Source organism: Asparagus officinalis, chromosome 5, assembly GCF_001876935.1.
Source record: "Asparagus officinalis chromosome 5, Aspof.V1, whole genome shotgun sequence".
Lineage (NCBI taxonomy): Eukaryota > Viridiplantae > Streptophyta > Magnoliopsida > Asparagales > Asparagaceae > Asparagus > Asparagus officinalis.
In genome coordinates, this window is record NC_033798.1 from 12,934,368 (window position 1) to 12,951,994 (window position 17,627).

The window sequence follows — 17,627 nt, forward strand, 5'->3', positions numbered from 1 at the left end:
GGTCTACAAAGTTATTCAAGAATGCCTTGAATTGAGACAGAGTTATGTGTTCAAAGAAGAGATTGCTCCTTGGGAAAAGGAAGTCATAACGGACCCTGGTACACCAAAGCCAAATCCAAACCCTTTTGCATATACTACTCAACAGAAATCAGATGTGCGTTCATTTCTTCTTTTGTCACACCTTCAATCATTTAACATAAAATGCTTTCTTTCGTAATAGTTTATTAACAAATTTCTGTCCAACTTTTTAGCATTTCTTTCAAATGGTGGACGGAGTTGTGCATGTATATACAAGTCAACATTGTAAGTACATCATTGGTGTGTGTATCATTATGTAGTACTTGTTGCTTCCTTAATATCCCTCCTATTTTTTCTAACGGAAAATCATTCTTGATATTTTTTCCCCCTGCCTACAGCAATGGAAAGAATTTTCCCTGTGGTCGATGCTACAACCTTTTTCACAGATTTTCATCATATTCTTCGAGTAATTTCTGCAGGAAATATCCGAACTTTATGTCACCATCGGTTAAATCTTCTGGAGCAAGTAATGACCTTAGTTTGTCAATGCCAGAATATTATACTGGATGAGATTTTGATTCTTTTTAAATTCAATATCCTACAATTAATAATGATTATTTTGTAGAAAGTCTTTTAATTTTGAAGTTACACTAACTTGGATAAACCTTACGGCTGTCTCCTTACAGAAATTCAGTCTTCACTTAATGCTCAATGCGGATAGAGAATTCCTTGCTCAGAAAACTGCACCACATCCAGAAATTCAGTCTTCACTTAATGCTCAATGCGGATAGAGAATTCCTTGCTCAGAAAACTGCACCACATCGTGATTTTTATAACGTCAGGAAGGTTGATACTCATGTACATCACTCAGCATGCATGAATCAGAAACATCTTTTACGATTCATAAAGTCAAAATTGAGAAAGGAACCCGATGAGGTACGAGGTTCTCTTGCTTTAAGTTATGCTAGGGTTTATGCTTCATGTAGCAAAGAGGATCTTTTCCTGGAAGTTTGCATTTACTTGTATTAACGAACTGTGTGTATGATGATGTGTGTTTGTTTCCTGAATAGGTTGTCATATTTAGAGATGGGACCTATTTGACTTTAAAAGAGGTCTTTGAGAGCTTAGATCTGACTGGGTAATGAATTCTTCTTTAATTATTGGCATCAAATTTCATTTCTATGTTTTATTCTTCGATTCATGTTATTATATTTACCCAAATGTTGTTTTTTAACAGATACGACCTAAATGTTGATCTCTTGGATGTTCATGCTGACAAGAGCACATTTCATCGATTTGACAAGTTCAATCTCAAGTATAACCCTTGTGGTCAGAGTAGGCTAAGGGAGATTTTCCTAAAGCAAGACAATCTTATTCAAGGTACCATTTTGCTGATCATAGAGATGAAGATATATATGCATGTTGCATGTTTGGGACTTAGAACCACACACTCATCTGTTCTTTTCAACTTTTTGAGTGGCGAGTGGCCTTTAGACTCCATGACCTTGAAGTCGTGTCCAATTCTCACCACGCACTCTTCGGCAACATATGCGGTCACTGTTTGGTGTATTACGGGTAGGAGTGGTATGTTGAGAGTAGGAGTGGATCCATTCTCAATGATGTCCTAACACCATTCTATTAATCTACTGTCTACGTCTTGCAAGTTGCAGCTGCCATTGAACAAAAATACTTATGAAAGATATTAACCGAGTCACACTTTAATGCTTCTCTTTCTATTCAACCATAGGTATAGTGACTTTAGCCTGCAGTATGACTTTTACTTAATGTTGCAAAAATTGAATTTGCAATTTGCCAAGTATCTTTATTACTTTTGTTTCCTACAACTCTAAGAACATACTATTAGGGATAATTTGCATCACGGTCTGGACTTCCAATTTCCAACGCTCATTATCAGTTCCCGGTCCTCTAGCTGTTACCTCTTCATAGTTTTTCTTCGTTCTTTTGCTTCTTCCTTATTTTGTCTTTTTCTTTCTTTTCCTTTTATCCTTTTTTTCGTTGGACAACTGAAGTTCAAACAATGTTGATGATTCATGACAATAAATGGCATCCTTTGGATCAGATGAATAAAATGCCAACCTAGACTTGGCCTCCTTTCCATAATCTGCAATGTAAGATTTAGACATCTGATCAGATTCTAATTCTTGTAATCATTGTTTGTCAAAGCTTTGTTGTTTATGAATGAAAATGAATAGAATCCACTTGGCTTTAAACTATCTAAAGGAAATAAACCTGGCAGAGTGATAGGTTGATTATATTCCAGTGGTATTTCAATTTCTGGTCTGCCTGAGAAGCCTTGTAAATGCAGCAGTCAATTACATTGTTCCATTATGGCACTCCAATAACAATAGTAAGGAGGCTCTAAACTCTATAAAGAGAAAGGAAATAAACCTGCTTTCCTTCATGTTTTATATTTGCCAACCATTACTCTGTTTCTTTTCCTGTTCATTTTCTTCTTCTCTCTTTGATGCAAATTAATTTGAATACAAGGGCTCAGCCATGTAAATGACTGTCAATTGACCCTTCAATACTTGGGATATCTCAGAAGCATGCTATGCCAGCAAGTTTTAAAATTTTCAGTAAGAAATATTCTTGGAAAATGTGGCTCTATTTAATTATTTACAACTAATTTCATTTGGGAACATATTTGACCAAGTTTGATAAGGATTGTCATCTAGTTTTTGTATTATTGCTATGGCATCTGCAGTATTAGATATTTCAAGTTACTCATAAATGAGACCCTATTTATTTTGTCACATCTGATTTCATGTATAAACATACTTGAGTTCACCACATTTCATACGAATCGTATCTAGGTTTTAATTGCTGCTATAGCATCTGTAACGTGAGATTTGAAGTTATTCATTCTCATAGGAAAGATTTTTGTTCGAGTTTGGCTTATTTCATTTTCTTGTTGTATATGGCTCTACGCTTGGTGTTTTTCCCTTATAGCAACCCATTTAGAATGGACCACTGCTGAACTGTATATTAACTTCTTTCCTATGGTTTATCTCCACCAGGTCGTTTCCTTGCTGAACTTACAAAAGAAGTATTTTCTGACCTTGCTGCAAGTAAATATCAGGTGAAATCCTTCACATCTGTTTCATTCTTTCCTCTTTTCTTGAAAATTTCTGGCAAATGACCATTTTTGTTCTATTGGCTTTTCTCATTAGCATATAATCGAAACATTTTAGTAGGCACATTTGCTGTTGTATCTTTAAAAAGCTGGCTCTATCTATTTTGGGTACAATTACTTAACTGCCCAGGGTTTTCACATTATTGACTCGTAATCTTCATTGTCTCTTCCAAACCCATGATATAGTTAACAATGTCAAGAAGAACTATATAATCTATCTTGGGCCATTCAATTTTTAGTCTCCAGATCAACTCACAAACCTTCTGGAGTAACTATAAAGTAGCTTCAATGATTCATGCAACAGTTCAGAGTTTGAGATAGGGCTGTCCATCCGGCCCGGCCCGAAAAACCGGGCCCGGGCCGGGCAAAACCGGAGTCCGGGCCCGGGCCCAAACAGGCCGGGCTCCGGGCTGGCCCGGTTTTCTTTATATTTATACTATATATATATACACATATATTATACATATATAAGAGAGAGTATACTTATACATATATATAATTATATAAGAGATATATACATAAATAAGAGAGTATACACTGTATACTTATACATATATTATACATATACAAGAGAGAGTATACTTATATACTAAGAGAGAGAGTATAATATATATATATATATATATATATATATATATATATATAATATATATATATATATATATATATATATATATAATATATATTATATATATATATATATATATATATAGTAATATATATATATATATATATATATATTATATAATATATAAAAGCATATATAAGAGAGAGTATACTAATATAACTTTATATTAGAGAGACTATACACCTGTATACTTATATATACATTACACATATATTAAGAGAGCATGACTATATACATATCATATACTTATATAGAGAGAGTATACTTATATATACTCATAACATATTGACTTATAGCATATGTAAGAGAGAGTATAACTTAGATATATAATTATATACTATGGAGAGAGTATATATAGTATCTATATATATATAAGAAAAACTTTACTATTTCCGGGCCAGTGCCCGGGCCGGTGCGGCGACGACCAGGCCGGGCCGGGCCGGGCGCGGCGCCGACGACCGGACCGCGGCCAGCCTGGGCGGGTTCCAGCCGGGCGCCATGGCCTGGGGCCGGGTTCCAGCCAGGGCGGGCCTCGGTGCCGGCGGGCTTTTTGGACAGCCCTAGTTTGGGATATGTGTATTTCATCTTGGTGTCACTCATCCCTTATTTATCGTAATAAAAGTAAATGAGCTACAAGAGGTTATTAAAAAAAGTACTAGTTGATTTTACTTGCTGTCTCATGGAAGTGATAGCAGATTAGTGTTCTGATATTTGTCAGTATCTTCTTTGGATGTTTTTAAGAGGAACCTAATTCCAACTGAACCCAAGAATCTGAAGCTTGAAACAGAGGTCCAGAATCAAATTAACTGAAAAGGTTTGCATACGTTTTTGTGGGAGAAATTGAGCCCCTCTGGGACTTATGAGCCTCAAAACAAAGGTCCAGAACCAAATTAACCCAAAAGCTAGGCCTTAACCCTAACTTTCCATTTAATTTCAACGATCTTTATTCCAATGAGAAACTATGCTCATACATGATTCCCAATGATCTCCCCTTCGTATGTGTATAGCTTAATCATCCGTGGGAAATGGTGGTCCCTGACTGATTTGGTCTAAACCTACAATTATGGAGCAACAATATGATTATTAAATATTCGTATGATCTTTCACTATTTGTTGGCTAAGAAGATGTCAATCGTTCTTCACTTGGTTTAAACCAACTATAGGTCAGAAAATAACTACCAACATGCATAGGATCTTCCACTATTTGCAGCCTAAATAGACCTTTACGTGCTATATTGACACCCTTCATATTTGACTTATCAGTATGTCCTTAGCAGTATGCTTATCAGCTTTGTTTTTATCCGTGTCTCTCTGCCAGCTGCCATTACTCCTTATTTTATTTTATCCTCCAAGTTATGAAATACTTTGTGTAGTTTTTCTATTTATGAATTCACAGTTGTTTGATTTAGCAATGCATACAACAAATGTTCATAATAGAAGTTTAAATCGATTTGGAATAAGATTTTTAACATTACAGGTATTAATGAAATTCGAATTATGAAAGAACTTGAGCTGAATCACTTGTTGAGAGCTTTCTATATCAAGATTAGACTCTTGGATAAAATTTTCCAAATCTTTTCTTGAAATGCTTTCTTCCCTTTGTAGTTTCTTGGAGGTCAATTATCCCAGTATCCTAGTGTTTTTAGTTAATGTTGTACCATGTTTTATTTAAAAATTTTCACGTAATCCTTTGGCATTTAGTTACAAAATATTTCATTGTTTGATGTCCTGCTTATATTTCTTCTTGCAGATGGCAGAGTATAGGATATCAATTTATGGTAGGAAACAGAGCGAATGGGATCAGTTAGCTAGTTGGATTGTGAATAATGAGTTATACAGTGACAATGTTGTTTGGTTGATTCAGGTAACAGTTATAACTCTTTAAGTTTTGTCATATAGTGGTTCCAGGATGTTTAGCTTTAATTCAGGTAAACTTATTGTATAGTAAGAAACATTCAGATGACATACTAATGAAATATGAAGCTCTTCATGTTGATCCCTTTGATACCTGTGGTGATGCAATAAGTGTATCGTTTAAGTTTTAACTTAACAAAAGCTACATAACACTGCCATCTTTTTTTTCCTCCTTTTTGCAGATTCCACGACTGTATAATATATACAGGGAAATGGGGATAGTCACGTCGTTTCAAAACATTCTTGATAATATTTTTCTTCCCCTATTTGAGGTCACTGTTGACCCAGATTCACATCCTCAATTGCACGTCTTCTTAAAACAGGTCCGTTTGGTTACTATTTTATTCCACTTCTTTATACACTTGTACAGTTTATGCAGGCATCTTAGAGATTCGCCCTTAATTTTACTACTGTAGAATACTGCTGAGTTAATTTTATTATTGGTACAATTTTTTGTATTTTATGAGGAACTTGTTATTTTAAATGTTGGGTGAATTGAATTAATAAGTGATGATTTTAAAGATCTTCGTAGTGGCAAATTTTCTTTTATTTCCATTACTGATGCGGAACCTGATCATATTACAACTCTTTACTTCAAGTTTGAATGAGAAAGGTTCCATATACTTTGCGGAGAAGTATCTTTTCCTCACATGCATAAAGAATTTAAGAGCAGTTCCTTACTAGTGTGCAATAAATATTGGTATGATCTCCAGTACATGGAGTTGTATGCTATACTATTTGATATAATGATGTAATCTTTTTGGCGGTGACCGATGCTTGTGCTTCTTTTGCTTTAGGTAGTTGGTTTGGATTTGGTGGATGATGAAAGCAAACCTGAAAGGCGTCCTACAAAGCACATGCCTACACCGGCTCAGTGGACCAACATGTTTAATCCTGCATTTTCATATTATACATACTATTGCTATGCAAACCTCTACACACTCAACAAGGTTCTCTCTTTTATCTCCGTCCGTGTATGAGTTTATGAGCACTTTTTTGAACACCCAGAGCTATTCAATCTCAGCTTACCTGCACTTTAAACTTTTAATGCATGATTTGTCATGGTTTAAAACTGTTTGACACTAAGATGGTAATTAATCAATTGTCTATTGGAAATGTTTTAGCTCCGGGAATCGAAGGGAATGAGAACTATCAAACTTCGCCCTCATTGTGGGGAGGTACTAAATGAATCATCATTTTCTTTTTCTTTTTTCTAATCCAATATGCAGTGTTTTTCTTATGGTCTTTTTACTGGCAGGCTGGTGATATAGATCACCTTGCTGCAGCATTTCTTCTTACTCACAACATTGCTCATGGAATCAACCTGAGAAAATCCCCTGTATTGCAGTACTTGTACTATTTGTCTCAGGTATTTGTTGCGTCACTAGCTAGTATTCTATCTTAATTGGTCTTCATGCAATAAATTTTCTTCCTCTGCTCTCACTTAGAATTTTTTCTGATGTTCTGTATGTTGATTTCTGGGTATTGGAGGAAGAAGAGGGGGGTGTTGGGTGGCGTATCATTGTAGTTCGACATGCTTTACTTCTATTTTTCTTAGGATGGTGACTTACATTGTTGCCTATTCTGTTACCCAGATTGGTCTTGCAATGTCTCCTTTGAGCAACAATTCCTTATTTCTGGATTACCATCGAAACCCTCTTCCGGTGTTTTTCTCTCGAGGTCTTAATGTTTCTCTGTCATCTGATGACCCCTTGCAAATCCATTTAACAAAAGAACCGTTGGTGGAGGAATACAGCATTGCAGCTTCAGTAAGCTCCTTCTCACCGCCTTCTCTACTGTATGACTACTTATCAGATGCTAAAGCAATTCTTTTTTTTAACAGGTGTGGAAGCTTAGTGCATGCGATTTATGTGAAATTGCTAGGAATTCAGTTTACCAATCTGGCTTTTCACATGCTCTCAAGGTGTGCAAAAGTTTCAATGCTTTAGATTTTAGGCTCAGTTTGAATGCAGGTATTTTAAAATTTCAGAACTCTTGTATGAAGCAAAGCAGGAAAAAAGTTCTAATTAGTGAGATGATAGATTAAACCATTTAGCTTCTACATTGTGATGCAATAAAAACCCACTTTTAACGCAACAGCAACAATCAGGCCTTGTCCCGAAGTTTTGGAGTCTCTACATATCCTACCTATTCTTCCATCTTGCTATATTATGGGTCATCTTCTCCATTTAACTATTGTTTCCAGCCAAGTTTTTATTTAAGGTCTCTCTTCTATTCCTTTTTGCTCTATTTGCTGTAATCTTATCATCTCTCCTAACTGGCGCATTAAGTGGCCTACACTAACCAAATCAAACGACAGACATCTAACAATTCACTGTTGGATAGAGCATGCCCAAATGTATGGTTCTGTAACTTTGACACCAGTCAATAAACATATTGATTGTCCACTTTCATCTTTTGGTATGCAAGTATCCATCTTTAGCTGCTTTTCCCATTTCTTAATCTGATTGGAGTTTTATTTATTGTAGTCTCATTGGGTTGGGAAAATGTACTACAAAAGAGGACCCGACGGAAATGATATTCACAAAACGAATGTGCCTCATATTCGACTTGAGTTCCGTGATACGGTGCGTTTTGTTTTCCTTCTTTTCCTTCTTTTCCTTCTTTGATTTCTAGTATGTAAAACTAAAGGATTATGGATATTTCTCTATATTTTATACCTGCAGATTTGGAGAGAGGAGATGGAACTGGTTTATTTAGGGAAGGCTAAAATACCTGAAGAAATTGATGCATAAGGTGGTTGCTTGTGTACAAGTACTCTACGTTATTATAGCCAATCTTATAGTAAGTTATGCGCTATTATCTACATCCACTTGATCTCCTAAGAAATTTGTTTTCTAATTATGTGCGGTTATTTTATGTTCAGTCCAGAAACAGTAACTAGCACGAAGCTGTCCTGATAATTCTCTGCGGCTTGCCTAACTAATGACCATTGACCATTTTTGAAGAGGGATGAGAAGTTCGCGACAAGTCTGCACGAGAGCTCTAAATAGAATAATCAGTCTGTAGTTGCAGATTACTTACAGGCGAATATGTTCGTTACGATGGTTATGTTAAGCTTAACAGTAATATCAGTATAATGTTTCTATTTATTTATCTAATAATGTTAATTTGGTTGAAGTGTGTTATTCTGTGTTTTATCATGATTTAGCTGCTGATTTCTATGGACTCGGATGGTCCATGAACTCGTGCCTATTTTTCAGGTTTCGGTAGAAGCGAAATTATTGCGTGAACGTTGTGTTCACAGAACAATCGGTCAGGTTAGTCGAAGCGAAATTATCAAGATTTGGTTCCCTTCTGTGGGTATTATTTCATTCACTAGGATTCATGAAATTTGTTTGAATCCATGCTCAAATATTGGAGACGCTTAGAATCTGAGCAGTTTCTATCCTCTCACCACTTGATGAAAACCTTGCAGTTTATGAGATGAGAAAATCTAAACGAAGCTAATGCGAGATCCCTAATGTGCAACAGGAAATCACGAAAATTATGGCGCATGCATGCATCGGTAACAACAATCTGTTGTGGTTTTTTTGAACAGGTGAATAATCTTTCAGGAACAATAGCTTAACTGATAAAACACAACCGCATGGGTGCTCTCCTTCTCCATAATAAACAAGTCTACAGTAAACAATTCATCCTTTAAAAAATTAGCGCCTTCACAATTTCCTCTGTAAATTATCAAATTGCTTATGTTTTTTTTCTCACACTATGTGTACATGTTCAATCTGGTCATTTTGAGAGCCTGTAATCAAATAGTTAACAAATAAATGAAATGACAGTATATTATTGCATTCCTTCATGAATTTTTATCAGTTTGTCTCATTCACCCTAAACTAAAGAAAAATTCCCAACAACTCTCCTCGAAAAGTGTTGATCCTTTATCCTTTTTTCAAAATGAAAATTTATATTTTAAGTTGCAGAAAATCCAAAAAATGCATAAAAACTGTGACATTATCAATCTGTAAATGTTTGATCGTGAGCTAAGAAAATAACCATGTTAGACACATACACAGAGTTTAAGAGTGAAAACAGGTAAATCAGTACTTTAGGAGGAAAATTGAGAGTTCGCCAATATTTTAAAATAGATTTTGATCATTTTGTCCCATAGAGGATGTCAAGGCTCAAACGTACATACTGATAAATTTATACACAACTCATACAAAAGATTTGTGCATTGAGATCGAGGTGAAAAGTTGTTAGCTTGCATGTCGTAAGATTATTCATCCAAATTGCATCTCCAAATTCATATTGAACAACCATGCGCCCTGCCCTCCTTCAACAACATGACTAATTGCTACCCCACAAACAGTTAGCACGAAAAGTCCCCTAACGAAACGAATTGAAAATATTTCATAATACATCATTTTATTTGTCCTACAACATAAAAGTTTAATCTACAAATCTAGAAAAATTAATTTCCAATCAGATCTGATATATAAACAAGGGGATTCAGCACACTTAATTTTTATTCTCAGCATCAAGTGAAGGCAAGCATTTCTTAATCACCTCGGTAGCATATTCGAGCTCGTCCTCCGATATTATCAATGGAGGAACCAACCTAACCACATTCCCTTTCCCAGCAGTCAGAACCAAAAGTCCATAGTCTCTACAAGCATCGACTAACGAAGAAGCAGGAACATCGAGCTCGATCCCTACAATAAGCCCGAGCCCGCGTATTTCCTTCACATGTCGATTCCCTCCCAACCTCTCGCTAAGTAATTCTTTCAAGTGAAGCCCTTTTCTTGCTACATTGGCAAGAAACATGGGGTCTTGGATCTTATCGAGAACTTTGAGGGCTACTTTGCAAATAAGAGGACTGCCCGCAAAAGTGCTTCCATGATCTCCATAGTTTATGGCTTCGGCAACCTTTTCGGTCGTGAGGCATGCACCGATTGGTAAGCCTCCAGCAAGTGGTTTGGCGAGTGTCATTATATCTGGTGCTATGCCATAGGCCTCGTGGGCCCAGAGATGACCAGTTCGTCCTAATCCACACTGAACCTGGAGATTCAATAACACGCAAACACAAAAGTCAAGAGAATGGAGTTAAATCGAGAAGTGGAAAGTAAAAGGATTAACGGATAAAGCATTTACAATGACAAAATCATAGAAAAGCATGATAGCATATTATATATCACTGGAGGCCCACAAACCAAAAATCTTGGGCTTCATTTGGCTAGAAGAGCTAGTAAAAAGTATGCATTGTTTGAAGGAGAGCAAACTGGGACCTCATTTTCCATTAAAAAAGAGGCTAGTTTCACCGTTCGAATGGGAATATAAGCCCCAAGCTTATTTTAGAAGGGTATACAAATGTAATTTTGTTCCCAAGTATAGTGATTATACCTTGGAGCTAAGGCATAGTATTGTAAGTGTTTGGTAAGAGGTACTATCTCCACTCTCATTGTACTTGTGCAGCGTTAATGACATTAGAATAAGGTTTCTAGAACTTATTTATATCAGTTATGATAGAGAAACTAAGCAAACAAATATATGACTACACTGAATATAACTTCAAGATTAAAACAACTATAATAGACCTTCATTTGCCACAGAGACATAATAAACTAGAAAGAAAGAATAAACATAGAAGGTTAGACTGGATAAAAAAGGGCACGAGCAGCTCCAAACTCGAATATCAATGGTAAAGTTGCAAACTATGACCAAAGTTATGCTCATGCCAAGTATAAGCAAAGCAACGCTCTAATAGCTACAGCTTAAGCATATAACTGAAATAAATGAAGGGGGGAAAACCCATTTCCTGATCAAAGGAACCTTGAAGTTGATGTAGTGTACCTCATCAAAGATCAAGAGAGCTCCAGCATCATCACAAGCAGTACGGAGTGCTTGCAAGAATTCTTTTGTTGCGCTATATATCCCGCCTTCACCCTGGATAGGTTCCACAAAAACTGCTGCAATCTTGCCCGACACTACTGCCTTCTTGGCTTCTTCAATGTTACCATATTCTAAAAATCTAACTCCAGGCATGACGGGTTCAAAGGGTATCCTGTAGTGTTCTTTACTTGTTAGAGCAACAGCACCCATTGTCCTTCCATGGAAGCTGTTACTGAAGGAAATGAATTCTCTAGGAGGTTCTTTTCCAACATCAGTTATGTGTCTCTGATACTTCCTAGCAAATTTTATAGCTGCCTCATTTGCTTCTGTTCCCGAGTTTGTAAAGAAAACACGGTCTGCAAAAGAGCAATCTACAAGCCGTTTTGCAAGTTCCACCTGCAATAAATACGGCATATATGCTTAAACAATAAGATAACTGGAAATAAGGAAAAAATTTCTTATGCTGAAGTTACAAGTATTGAGGAGAATAAACAGGTCTCGCACAGTTAATATTTGCCCATGATGTCCACTTCAAAGTGAAAAGCAGGTCAAGTATATAACTTATTAACTTTGTAAAAGCAAAACATTCAACAAACGCAAAGAACTCCGTTCACTCTATAATAAAAACTCTTCCAAAAGCGAAAGGAAAATAATTTGTCATGAAAGGCGTGCAATTTTCAGGAGGATAAAGGACTGACTCCTAATTATATTCATTAAATCCACCTTTAGTAAAAAGGCATACCAAAGCATACAATCGTATCAAAAGCAAAGATATAACAAGTAAGAGAAAAACCTAGTTCTTCCAAATGTCTGCTAGTCCCTTCAAAATAGTAGACTGGTTATCAAATCTTCATCCTTGTTGTTAAGGAAGCTTATCTAATAGGTCAAAACAATCTCTAAGTGATTAAATCATGGCCAATGGCCAATAATTCAGAGAAGACATAGGTGTATACCGTCATGGAAAAATTTTACATGACCCTGAAACTTTTTGGTACCACATCCGGTTAGAGAACAGATCCAAACTCTTCTGATGCAAGAGAATACGGTAATGACATATTAGTAACTCATACAGTTTTTTCAGTTAAAGAATCATTTGTAAGAGAAATATCTTTTAATGCATGCACCAAGTCAAAAATTATTTACATTAGTTCATCAAACAAGTCACCTGTCTTGATTTGATTATGGCTACTTGAAATTGCTTCATATACCCTTTTGTGTGTCAAACAAAATGTCTTATAAACAAGTTTGAAACCTGAGTTCACAAAAGAGATTGAGTAAAAAGGGAACAGAGAACTCATCTATTATCTCCAATGGTCCTACAGTCTCTTCTTCAATAGATGACATATAATATAACTATGACCAGGGAGCATGGCTCAGAACAGAGGTTTAAAAAAGAGTAATATAATGTGAACGCTTCACTCCATAGATCCTCCCCGGTGACTAACAGGAAATGCATGACAGAAAACTAGAAGAAATGCCACAGTTTATGCAAGAATAAGTAATTTTATCACCCGATGAATGCCATATACTGATCAAGCAGAATGTTAAAACCTATGTTATTTGGGTACTTCTAATATGGGGCTGTGCATGTACCCGACACATGTCGTATCCAACCCCACACTTCTTGGACACTCCTTTAAACATATGCGTGTATTTATTCAAACCAGTACTCAATTATACAATGCATGTTTTATTTAAAACACTCATCATACACTTCTTGGATATATATCCTACACTTCACATCCGTTTTTTGTAACTCGTTGAACAAGTTTCAAGTTCGTTTAAGCCCTAAGAACTACGGTTTAAAATGGTCATTTACTAATATAGCTCAGCACTATGATTATATCCCATGAGTTCCAGTTGTGTCCCCATACCCTACCTTTTACAAATTTGTCGTGTCCCGTACTCATACCCGCACCCGTACTCGTGCAATTTACGCTAAAACACACAAAATAATGATAGAAACACCACCCTTACGGTTAGAAGAACCATTTATCAAACATGTATAGTGCATGCAAAAGGTGGATCACCGACCATTGACCAACCAATCAGATTGATTTAGAGCTCAAGAACAGTAAAGCTTGTAACTTAATTAAAATAACACCACACTCATCACCTTTCAATTATACTCAAATCTAATTGCAATTATAACAGGTTTGCCTCCTACAAGCAAGAATGTCCACAAACTAGATGATGGGGTCATATTCTGTTAGAATCCATTTGGTCCCAACATTGATTAAATGAGGAATCAACTGTGGGTTTTTAAGAGACTTGGGGTCCCTTCCTCTAACAATTAGCTTTTATAGGTGAGTTCTCCTAGGTCCCTTTACATGCTCCTTAGCTCGAAACATCAACATTGAAAATATTATAGCATTTCATCAAACACGTGGTATGCAATCAATAGATAGCCCATGGAACCTCACCTGCGGCAGCGAGTAATAAACATTGCTAACATGCCAAAGAGAATTCCCCTGATCAACCAACACCTCCACCAAATCTCCATCACAATGCCCTAACGAATTCACCGCGATCCCCGCCGTCATATCCAAATACTCTCTCCCGTCGACGTCGTAGAGCTTGCATCCCTTTCCCCTCTCAAGGGCTATTGGAGCCCTAGCGTAAGTCCCAACTAAGTACTTAGCTTCCATCTCCATAATCTCCTTCGCTTTCTTTGAATTGGAAGGGGTCAGGGTTTTCTCTTGGGATTTCTCTGAAACCAAACAAGATGAGATCTTTGAGAAGTTTGTAGCTTTGGTTAGCTCGAATTGGCGATGGAGATGGGTTGATCGTGAAATGGGGTTCATTAGAAAAGAATTCAAGGTCGCCATTGATGATTGTCGGAGTTCCAGGAGGAATGAATTTTAGGGGTTTTTTAGTGCAGATTGATATTGAATGATCTCGAAAAGTTTGGAGAGAAATTGAAAGTAGGGAATATGGGGTTGGAGATTGCAAAACCCTTGGAATGAGAAAGAATGAGAGTTTGCAGCGAGAGATTTTTTTTTGTCTTTATGCTTAAAGAGATGATTAATAACAGAAAACCCCTTCAAGTTTGGATGATTACTGTGTAAATCCCTAGAACTTTGAAAATGTTAGAAAACCCCTTCATTTATATTCGTGCTTATTGTTTATATCGCCTTCGTCAATTGCTTGTTTATATTGTCCACTATATTGTTTCACCCTTGTATTAGTTGTATATCCTTGCATATATATCTTGTCATATATCATACTTGCTAGGATATTTGTTAATTAGTTTTTAATTGGCATAAAACGAATTAGATTAGCATAAACCCTATTCACCCCCCTCTAGGGTTCCTTCCTAGCGGCATTAGAGTACTTTCAATTGGTATCAGAGCTTGATGCTCTTTGATTTAAGGACTAATCGCTTTGAGTTAAAGATCCAAGTTATCTTTTGTGCTAATCTAGTTTTGAGATTTATTGTTATCTTGCTTGCACATAATTAAAATTATGGACATGCATTGTGCACCTTGTTTAGGCTATGATCCTAATGTTGCTCCTAGAATAGACGATTTCCCCTATGACCAATGGTGTTCTAGATTTAATATATTTGTTAGATCTAGACATTTTGATTTATGGGATATTATAGATGAAGCTTATATTGTACCCACTACGGAGAAATCCAAGTGGTGTAACAATGATCATAGAATGTTTATAATGAACAAGCTTTTGTTGGAATTTTTGCTTAATGCTTTTGACTCATCCTTTTCTAACAAATTTGTTCATTTTGATAGTGCTTACAATTTATGGAAATTTATAGAAGCACATCAAGGCAACTTGGAGGAAATCCGACGTAATTTGGAGGATTCTTCTTCAAGTAGGCTTGGAGAATCATCATTATGCACTCGGCCGCTAGGCGATAGCCCTAGCGAGGTATGCAATTCGGATTCCGAAAATAAATTATCCATTAGCGAACTTGCATGTGCATATGATAGGTTAACGCATGCCTACAAGAAATTACAAAATGATTTTGTTGATTAAAAAAACAAGCATGTTAATTTGAAATCCGATCATGAGTTGTTGATTTCTAAGTTTGATAATGTTTCTAATGAGAATGTGATCCTCAAAGAAAAGAATGATAAATTAAAATCGGATCATGATTCATTGCTTTCAAACTTTGCTATTTTAACTCATGAAAAAGAAAATGCCATGCTAGAAGTAGAGACTATTAGAAGTAAATTTACATCATTTAAAAATGATCATATTTGCTCTACTTCTATTGACAATGCTTCTATGCCTAATGATGAGTTGAACAATATTAAAAATCGCATTTCATCTTTAGATTCAACTCTTAACACATGCATTGTTAATAACAAGAAACTTATGGACTTATGTGCAAAGTCTCGTGCTAACTCTTCAAAACCAAGCACTCACTATGCACATATGTATAGCAAAGTTTACAAATGCTCAATTTGCGGTCGTAAAGGCCACATTGCTAAATTTTGCTATGATGCACACAAATCTTCTAAGATTAATGCTTCTTGTGCATCTCATAAGGCTTCTTTATCACACACACATGCACATGCATCTATTTATCATCATAAGCATGCTAATGTGTATAAATGTGATCTATGTGGTCGGTTTGGCCATTTGGCAAAGTTTTGCTTTGACATGGAAAAGAATTCTAGTTTGCCAAATGTTTTTCATAGACCACATATGTTTAAGTGTGATATTTGTGATAGATTTGGCCATTTGGCAAAGTTTTGTTATGATTTAAAAAATTATTCAAACTTGCCAAATTTCTCAAGTAGACCACCTTTGTTTAATGATGTTTCTCATTTGTAAAATAATTCTAAAAGACAATCTTTATTTGTAAATGTTCCACGTGCACCTTTTAATGGTCAACATAAGCAAATGCTTCCTTTTCATTGTACATATTACAATCGGAAGGGTCATTTGAGTAATTATTGCTATGACCGATCCCGTGCACCATATATGTCCAAAAGGGTTCATAACCCTAGGTGTTTGAGCTTTATTGATAGGGGTCATGTCCCTAAATAATCCGGCACCAAGAATGCTTGGGTGCCAAAATGAATTTTTTTACCAAGAACTTTAGTGTTTTTAGTTTTTTTTTTCTTGGTTTTGAAAAATGTATTTTATATCTTTTATGAAAACAAATCTTTTTATTGGTTAATTTTTTTTTGTTTTTCATAATTATTAGTCTTGATTTTGATGAGAGGTTTGTGTTTAAATAACCCCCGGGTTTATTGGGTGTTTATTCCCAAATCATGTTTACCGGATGTTAAATTGTTTATATGGGTTGATACTAGCTCAAGAGCTAGATATAGTTGCCTCTCTTGATTTTTAAATCAATGATGATTTGATTCTACGTTTTTGGATTTAAACTTTGATTTATGATTTCTTTTGGTTGATTTGTTTTCATTTGAAAACTTTTTGCATGATTCTCATGTTTCTCTTCTTTTGATTTCATAAATCTATTTTTTATCTTTATATTTTTGTTAATGAGACACTATTTTCATATTGACATATTTATATATGTGTGTCCTCATTGTATTTTTGTATGTGAGTGATGTTTAGCATATTTTTTTATCTATGCTTGCTCACATATATTTGCATTGATCTTTATTGCATATATTCCATATGGCATTTTGATAGGGGGAGCAATCCCTATATCCTTCTATGTGTTATACTCACCTATGCTTTATGATAGGGGGAGCTTTCGCTCTCTTACTATTTTGTTTCCCCATTTTTGATGTTGCCAAAGGGGGAGAAACAAGTGGTTTGTGAGTATATTTTAAGAGTATTATGCTTTATTGTATAACTTATATACTCTTTGTGTAGATTGTTTGTCATCATCAAAAAGGGGGAGATTGTTGGCCTCTTTGTTTTGATGATGTTTAACAAACAATTTACAACTAATGTTGTTTGTCTAGTATTTGTGTTTTCTTATTTATTTAGAGCTTCGTTGAAGATCATCAAGCTTGGGTAATTTAGTTTAGATTTTATATTATGTGTGTTAGTACTTTAAACTCAATTATATACACACATACACGTTTTGTTTTTTGTATATATATATAGTTATAT

At 35.5% G+C, this 17,627-nt stretch overlaps 2 protein-coding genes across 5 annotated transcripts; one reads left to right on the forward strand and one right to left on the reverse strand.

Annotated features, from left to right (window-relative positions):
• On the forward strand, positions 24-8,863 carry LOC109840570 (AMP deaminase). 4 transcript variants are annotated; one of them, XM_020409266.1, is made up of 18 exons: positions 24-154; positions 252-303; positions 417-544; positions 705-768; positions 839-954; positions 1,089-1,156; positions 1,256-1,398; positions 3,057-3,118; positions 5,551-5,664; positions 5,897-6,037; positions 6,512-6,664; positions 6,839-6,892; positions 6,973-7,083; positions 7,310-7,483; positions 7,558-7,638; positions 8,204-8,302; positions 8,402-8,519; positions 8,602-8,863. In XM_020409266.1, the coding sequence occupies exons 2-17, from the start codon at positions 264-266 to the stop codon at positions 8,468-8,470; spliced, it is 1,617 nt and encodes a 538-aa protein (XP_020264855.1). In that variant the 5' UTR covers positions 24-154; positions 252-263; the 3' UTR covers positions 8,471-8,519; positions 8,602-8,863. The 4 variants fall into 4 exon arrangements, with proteins under 4 accessions (XP_020264855.1, XP_020264856.1, XP_020264857.1 ...); XM_020409267.1 differs by having other exon boundaries at positions 8,607-8,863; XM_020409268.1 differs by having other exon boundaries at positions 8,402-8,471.
• Positions 9,955-14,559, reverse strand: LOC109842833 (acetylornithine aminotransferase, mitochondrial-like). Its single transcript, XM_020411732.1, has 3 exons — positions 13,991-14,559; positions 11,529-11,963; positions 9,955-10,736 (listed from the first exon to the last, which is right to left on the reverse strand). Exons 1-3 carry the CDS (start codon positions 14,393-14,395, stop codon positions 10,197-10,199), a joined length of 1,380 nt encoding a protein of 459 aa, XP_020267321.1. The 5' UTR covers positions 14,396-14,559; the 3' UTR covers positions 9,955-10,196.